The 7,891-nt window shown below is 49.0% G+C and overlaps 2 protein-coding genes across 3 annotated transcripts; one reads left to right on the forward strand and one right to left on the reverse strand.

Annotated features, from left to right (window-relative positions):
• The first annotated feature begins 469 nt into the window (after positions 1-469).
• Positions 470-3,048, forward strand: LOC133930559 (ankyrin repeat domain-containing protein EMB506, chloroplastic-like). 2 transcript variants are annotated; one of them, XR_009911774.1, is made up of 8 exons: positions 470-918; positions 1,110-1,189; positions 1,351-1,449; positions 1,540-1,638; positions 1,849-1,947; positions 2,028-2,126; positions 2,433-2,593; positions 2,686-3,048. XR_009911774.1 is itself a non-coding variant. In XM_062377225.1 (7 exons), the coding sequence occupies exons 1-7, from the start codon at positions 591-593 to the stop codon at positions 2,535-2,537; spliced, it is 909 nt and encodes a 302-aa protein (XP_062233209.1). In that variant the 5' UTR covers positions 470-590; the 3' UTR covers positions 2,538-3,048. The 2 variants fall into 2 exon arrangements, 1 of the variants encoding a protein (XP_062233209.1); XM_062377225.1 differs by having other exon boundaries at positions 2,433-3,048.
• A 248-nt stretch (positions 3,049-3,296) lies between these two features.
• Positions 3,297-7,435, reverse strand: LOC133930560 (tRNA (guanine-N(7)-)-methyltransferase-like). Its single transcript, XM_062377226.1, has 2 exons — positions 6,974-7,435; positions 3,297-3,952 (listed from the first exon to the last, which is right to left on the reverse strand). The coding sequence occupies exons 1-2, from the start codon at positions 7,304-7,306 to the stop codon at positions 3,491-3,493; spliced, it is 795 nt and encodes a 264-aa protein (XP_062233210.1). The 5' UTR covers positions 7,307-7,435; the 3' UTR covers positions 3,297-3,490.
• Between the last annotated feature and the right edge of the window lie 456 nt (positions 7,436-7,891).

The following is a 7,891-nucleotide window of genomic DNA, read 5'->3' on the forward strand; positions in this document are numbered from 1 at the left end:
GATTACTCAAGGTCGTTGATATACCAACTCATCTAATCACGTTTACATAGACGCCACGATAGCTATCACGTCGTCAAGAAGGACTTGCATATTTTCAGTAGAACTAATCGAGTAGCAAACCAAAACTTGAGTGAACCTTCTCATTCCGACTTTATAAGTGATAGCGTCTTACCAACTTGAAAACCAAAACACCTCCACCACATCACTCAGCCCCCATGGCTGATGTTGCCATCCAATCTCCTCTGCTATTGAGGTACGCCCATTTTTGTTTGATTTTGTTGTTTTTTGCAATGGTGTATTGGGTATTAGCTATGTCTGGTTCTAACATGTAGGCATTAACTGAGTTTAGTATAAAGTAACGAGGACTTTAACAGATATAAAAATCCTTGGTAACGCACTGATAAATTACTTTGAACAGATGAATTTTTACATCATCTTACGATAAATGATGAACTGTTTGTTTGAAATTTTTGCTTTCCAATTTCCAAATAGGCGAGATACATTCCCTTCCTATCCAGCCCGAGGCGAGGGTGAGCGAAGCCTGCGACTGCGGGGACGAGCACGAACAGGAGCCGGAGGAGCGTCACGAGATGCTCCCATGGGCAGCCACGGCCTCCTCGGCCACCACCCCCGCCTCCTTTGTCCTTCTCCTCCGCGCCGCCACTCTCCGCCCTCCACTGCCTCTCCACCCACCGTCTCTGCCTCCGCGACCGCTCTCTGCTGGCCTCCGGGCCGCACCGCGCGCCGCGTCCTCCGACGGCGACGTCTTCTGGGAGGAGCCGGACGACGGGTCCGGTAGCGACTACGAGGACGAAGGTGAGGAAGCGGCAGGACCAAGGAAACGCTCTCCGTTCCCGTCCCCCTCGCCGTTCTCCAGGCTCGAGACGGCACGGCAGCAAGAACAGGAGCTCCGGCAAGGTATTTGTTGATTTGCCCAGGCAAATTACTTCGTTATCCGTTCCTTGGCTTACTCTGAGAAATTATATGCAGCTTAGCATGTGCAATTGATTTCTCTGAGAAATTATCGCGCTGTTATGCTTCTCGTTTCGGCATTTCGCCGTACTGCTTCAGGTCCTTCACTGAATTCTGCAAATATTTTGTTTGCCTAGAAATTGAGCTCCTCTTGACGCCAGAAGAAAAGGCTATCTTGGACCAGCACGAGATGCCTGATGTCACTAAAATATCATCAGTTAAGTTTTTCTCAATGATGTGGTACGTTTCTTACATTGTCGCTGCAGTTCAGTAATCCAAATATGTCCAGCTTGGCAGCTTCAAATGAATGTGGATTTAACTGCTTCTCTGAAATATTGGAGTCGATTCTAACTCCTGAAATTGCATCTTTTGGTGCAGCCAAAATGGCATCCGCTTCATAGCTACGCGTTGGCACTGCAGATACCTCTCATGGACAAGTTGCTGGACAGTGGTGTTGACATCAATTTACTTGATAGAGTAGGTTATGTGCTTTTGATTTTCCATTATTGATGGCTCAGAAACTGCATCTGGGGCAACGGTGTTAATTTGGGAGTGTTTCTGATTCAGGATGGTTTCACCCCTCTTCACAAGGCGGTCATAGGCAAAAAAGAGGCTGTCATTAGCCATCTCCTAAGAAAAGGGGCAAATCCCCACGTTAGAGATAGGGTAAGTGGGTAACTAGCACAATCTCTTCTTGTGAATTGTTTCTTAGGTAATTTCACAAGAGTGAAGTTCAGTTCGAATTTGGAAAACTTTTTGAAGCAACATTAACTGTTGTCACATTGGTTTTGTCCCTCAGGGCAAGAATGCAATTGTCATTCTAATCTTGAGATTTTCCTTTATGTTGGCCCTTGAATTAAATCCATCGATGTGCAGGATGGAGCCACACCATTACATTATGCTGTTCAAGCTGGTGCCCTGCAAACCGTGAAGTTACTGATTAAGTACAAGGTTGATGTCAATGTTGCTGATAATGTAAGTTAAATGGGCACACTTTTCTTATAATCTCAAGGGACATGTGATTTTTCTTTTTATAATACGTTCCTTTCTCTCAGGATGGATGGACACCGCTACATTTAGCCATACAAAGTAGAAATAGAGACATAGCAAAGGTCTTGCTTGTCAATGGTGCTGATAGGACAAGAAGAACCAAGGTATGCCTCTGAGGTTTAATGTGTTTGTTGATCAACAGTGCAATTCCAAATTCTCTTTTTCATATTATCAATGCTGCAGCTTCTATTTGCCTACATGTTCATGTCTTTTTGTTTTTGTGTTGCTTCACGAATCATGTTAAACAACTCCTTGATCTTCTGGATGTTTATACAACTATTCCTCCCGATGCATGCTTGCTCTTCTAGCTACATGGATAAATGCTTTATCCTTTTTATGTGACCTCAGAACCAAAATTGACGTCTGAACTCAATGAAATTGTCTGGGTTTTTTCTATGCACACGTTACAGGATGGAAGGACCGCATTGGATCTGAGCTTATGTTTTGGAAGGGATTTCAAGTCATATGATCTGGCAAAGCTTGTCAAACTTATTCCAGCAAATAGAAATTTGTGATTTTGTTCTGCCACAGATTTGAGACAAAGAGAGGAAATATTTGCAAGAATAGCCATGTACAATCTTCCAATTGTTCAGGGAATTCGTTGTTCCTTTCATTATCTGAACCACCATTGTTCTAACCCTGATTCATGAAAAACTTATGTAGAAGTAGCAAGACACCAGATGCAGTGAAAAGCACAAGAAAGAAATTATCAATTTCAGATGATAGGGTTCAAAAATGCAGGCGACCTGACAGATTTGCTATGCAGCTGTTCTATTAAATTGTACATGCTCTGGTCATCTTGGAGTTGTTTTAGCTGTTTGTTTCGATATTGCTTGTGCCGAAGGCAATATTTAAAGTTGTACCTGTTAGCATCCAGCTGTGTATCCAAGAGTTGTTATGGCCAAATAGTTTGCCTCAATCAAGTGATCTCACTGTAATTGTATCAGGCTGGCCGCAGATTGTAATTGAATTATCCAACCATACAATGTCATAAAACTGTCTAGTGTCTTCCATTTTAAATCAAAATCGGAGCTGGAGTTCACAACAAAGGAAACTTCATTTGTATGAGATATTCTCATACTATAGATTTGTACTAAAAGTCTAAAACAAATGGCCTTTTACTGGCGAATGAGACTACATAAACAAATTTCTCTGGAAATTAGACAGAATTGCATACACATTGGAGAAATGTACCTGGAACCTAGGCATTTGAGAAAAGTGTTTGCACACTTCCTAGCATGTAATCATACATGCAAGCAGCTACAAGTCGTATAAAAGGTAACAAGGAGCTCAGACACCCATGTGGTCTCGTAATCTAGAGCCAACATTTTGGTCCGCAGAACAATGGAAAGTAGTAATCGATACACCTTCAACAGCAAAAATTATGCTACGCAAATATATCGAAATGACACATACATGTAACACAATCTAGGGAAGCGCACCAGGACCTAGTAACCTCCAAAGTGGCCTATTCTTCTTGTAAGGAGATGCGCCTGAAGATGGCCGGGAAAATTTGCCCTCCATTTCTAGCGACCTTCTGGCCTTCTTCAGTTGCAGTAGACAGTAATTTGACAACTGGATCGGCTTTTATCTCTTCACCCGGAACAGCTTCAAATAGTGGGTGTTTCTCCAGACATGACCGCATCCATTCTCCAAGTTCCTCTACATCAGTAATAGTATATATGATTCCTCCCGCTTCCATCACATAAGCATACTCATCAAGTAACTGCATGCTGATAACCCTCCTTCGGTGGTTCTTCTCCTTGAAGTGAGGATCAGGGAACAGGAAGAACATCTTGGAGAGCTGAGCCTTCCTAAAGTAGTTTGGGATGTATTTCATCGAATTGGTGCGCACAACAGATATGTTGTCATACTGTCCTGGGTTTGATGCTCTTAAAGCTAAAATTCTCTCTTTGACATACTCAGTTACCTGTACCAGAATAAATGACAAGGAAAAAAAATGAATTCAGATATTGCCCCCCTGAATTCTGAACTAGGCTATTTGAATTAAAAAGATGCCTCAACGACAACCTTTGACATCCTTTGCTAAGTAGAAAAGCAGCATATGCTCAGTTATACTCTCTGAAGTTGACGCAAAATCCTTTCTTTTATGAAAAAGAAGTTTGTGGAGCTGAATAGTAATAGTGTCAGAGACTCGATTGAAATCTATTGCATCATTGGTCTACTAAGAATTTACAATGTTACACGATATGCATTATACAAGATCAAGTATTAATAGTTTCTGAAAGAGTATTGAAGATTGGTGGAATATTGTCGATGTATTGCATTGAGCATCAAGGGTTAAATATATAGAGTAAAGATGGCTTAGATACCAAGCAACCCTAAAGATAAGATGGAATCTAATTATATCATACCATAACAACCGGATCCTTGTGTATCATATACCATATACTCTAACATCCTTCGCAGTAATAGCAGGAGCATTACAGACAATGAGACTGGAGAGGAACACGAATGACATCCCCCCGTAGTCGAAGCAACGCGATGCAGATATTATGATTGGAGAAACCGACAAGTTGCCCATGCAGATGGTAGCCCTTTATGCCGAAGTCGAGGTACCTGAGAGCGAGACGAGTAGCCATGGTCAAGGATGCCATGCGTGAGATAGCCATGGTTGGGGTTGCTGTGGTCGAGGGAGCCGCACATGAAGCCACGAGCTCTAGAGGCTCCATGAAGACGAGCGAAAGAAGGCTTGAGGGAAGAAGACGGTGACGCGGACGAGACGATCGTTGAGAGGAGGTCCATGCCGAAGTCGACTTAGTCTAGACCGTCGAGGGCGAGACGTGCACCGGGTTTACGAAGCCTGGGAACACGTCGGGGATGAAGGCACACATCGGTGTTGCCAGTACCGGGTGTGCGAAGGTAAGGAGCCCAACCATGCGCCAGTGTTTGAGGAACCAACAGAGAAGGCCTCAACGGTCGCAGTGTGTAGAGCGGCGAGGAGGAGAAGGTGCCGATGCAACCCGCAGATGCCGGATTAGACAAAGAGGTCAAAGAGGAGACTACGACGTTGGCGACGAGGTTGTGCTGGACGAAGATGGTAGAGGAACCAACGGCCTGGAGCGGCGACAGCAGGATCCGAGAGCGTGGAGGCGGTGCTCGAAGAAGCTGGCAAAAAAGACCCGAACAACGTGATGACTAAGGGCGTCGATGACACGCCGAGAGAGGCAACGTCAGTCGGCCAAAGCATTGTGATGCGCGGGACGGCGATGAAGGGCGACGACAAGATCCTTCGTTTGGCCGAACCGCGCTAGCGAGGGTGTGGCGGCGCTGTGGAAGGACGGACCAAAGGCGGCAACACTACGGCCTGAAGACGACGCAGCAGTAGCCCTGCTGCTCGGGAAGACGCGCGTACTCGTGGACCAGGAGGACGAGAGCCATTGCCATCGGTTGGGACGAACCGTATGCAATCGGCTGATCAGGCCGAGGGCGCGCGAGGCAGTCCAAGCAGGGGTCCCAATTGGTGGAGGTGGCAACAAACCAGCGACAAGGGTGTGCGAAACGTGGCAACCGAGTAGCGGCGCGTGAAGGCGTCCCTAGGGCGCCACGAGCCCGGGTGTTGCCGTGGTCAGAGGGCATGTAGATGGTCTAGCGCATGGTCGGGGTCAGCGTGGTTCAGCGCATGGCCAGGGTCGATGTGGTTCAGCGCATGGTCGGGGTCGGCGCATGCGGACAAAACCACGCCGCACGGTTGGAGTCGGCATGGAGACGGGGATGCCGCCACATGTGGTCGAGCGAAGGGGTCGAGGTAGGTGTGACGTGGTCAAGCGACCGCGTGGTCGGGGCGACATGGCATGCGACGGCATGGTCAGGGCGATGTGAACGCGTGGTCAGGCGAAGACGGATTCAGATGGGTGACGCGGGGGCATCCACGTCGTTGCGAGAACGCATGCGGAGCCGGGTGTAGGCGTGAGGACGCGCGACGTGTCAACAAACGTGCGGGATGACGCTGACCTGGACGGGGACATGGAGATGCGTGGACGGAGACACCGGCAGCCAGCAACGGCCAGACGTGTGGTGACGGGCACGTGACGAACCAACGAACGGAGACATGCAGGAGCAGCCGGTGCAGTCGACGCGTGCGGACGGAGCCGCGTCACACGGTTGTAGGCGACGTGGATGACGCCTATGAAGAAGGCAGCCGGGTGACGACGCAAGGGCCATGCACACTTGCGCATTCTCTGCACGATCGCCATGCCGCACAAGTGGAGTCGACGAAGAGCAGCCAACCGGGCCGCACGGGTGAAGGAGCTGGTGTAGCCGTTGCCGGGGTCGGAGAAGAGGCACGTGAGGTCGACGGGCGACGCAAACCGATCTTGGATTGGTAAAACCTAAAAGAAACGCCGGTCGACAAGAGAGAAAAATCCAATCAACAGATAAAAAAAAGACTCAAGGGTGGCCGATCAACACAATCGATGACGTAAGCCCTAGATACGGGTGACGTTGCCTCCAGCGGAGATCATGGAGATCGATCTTCCCGGGGGCGCGCGGAGTGGAGGGGATGGCGGCTAGGGTTTGTGGCATAGGATCAAAACCTAAACTCATGATAACATGAAAGAGTATGAGGATTGATCGAATATTGTCGATGTATTTCATTAAGTCTAGAGCACTGAATATATAAAGTACAAACGGCTTACATATTAAGCAACCCTAGAGATAAGATGAAACCTAATCCTATCCTACCATAACAATTAGATCTTGTGTATCATATACCGTATACTGTAACAGTTTCTTCAAATTGTGTACATGATCTTTCAGTTAGCATTTGGCAAAGTTGAGTTCTTTCTGAATTTTCGCCTTATTGTTATTTGTAAACCGTGCCCAATGCATCGCTTATCTTCATGCTACTATTACCTTTCTAGCATGGACACAACGACTCTACAAGGCAGCCAGACAAATCAAGGGGAAAGAAGAACAAAATCATAGTCACCTTATCCCTCAGCTCCATGCCGATCATGAGCGTGTCCGGGAACAGGGTCGAGAGGCCAACGAGCAACCCTCCGAACCCGCACCCCACGTCCGCGAAGCGGATCCGCGGCGGCGGCGGCGCCTCCTCGCCGCCACCTTTGTCGGCCGGGAAGTACCGCGGGTAGTGCTGCGACAGGCCGAACTCGTCCGGTGATACCGGGACCGGGAAGTGAGAGTCGCTGAGCGGGTTGCTGTGCGCCCGGGCGCGGTAGAAGCGCTTCCGGGGGAGCTTCCCCGCCGACGCCTGCTGCTGCTGCCTGCCGCCGCTGCCGCTCGCTCCGTTGCTCCTCGTCATCGGGCGAACGAGTAGGGGACGAGCCGGGTGAGAGCGGAGGGGTGGGGAGGAGTCCCCGACGGCACCGCGAGCCCGGCTGGCGTGCGGCGGGAGGGTTTGGGGTGGGGCGGAGGGGGCGGGACCGGCGGTCTGGGACTGTGAGTCGAGGCGAGGCGTTGGGTCGCAGCCTGTGGTAGTGGGAAGTGGGTTGGGCCACGAGCGGTGGGTGCTGGGCTTCTTTGCCCACAGGTTTGGTGATGCGGAGGCTGCCCATGCACGCGCCAACACCTTCCATGCGGTGGCACGGCGGCACCTCACGCCACGCCGACGATGCTAAGCCTGGCACGTCGGGCTTGTTGGCTCGGCACGGCCGTGGCACCGTGGTGGTGGTGGTCGTCGACTCATGCTCGCAGCTCGCCTACGCGGTGTGCATGCAACCAACCCAGTATGTGTCTTACATGTTGTATGTACATTTTTCTCTCTTAATTAATCTAAGCCGTTTTACGGGTTTTACAGATCTTTAACAAAGACACAGTCCTACACGGAACTGGATTCTCTGTCTCTCCAAAGTGGGAGAAATATTGAGATGGGTAAAGTCAGAGATTT

The sequence above is a fragment of the Phragmites australis genome, chromosome 10, assembly GCF_958298935.1.
Source record: "Phragmites australis chromosome 10, lpPhrAust1.1, whole genome shotgun sequence".
In the NCBI taxonomy this organism is placed as follows: domain Eukaryota; kingdom Viridiplantae; phylum Streptophyta; class Magnoliopsida; order Poales; family Poaceae; genus Phragmites; species Phragmites australis.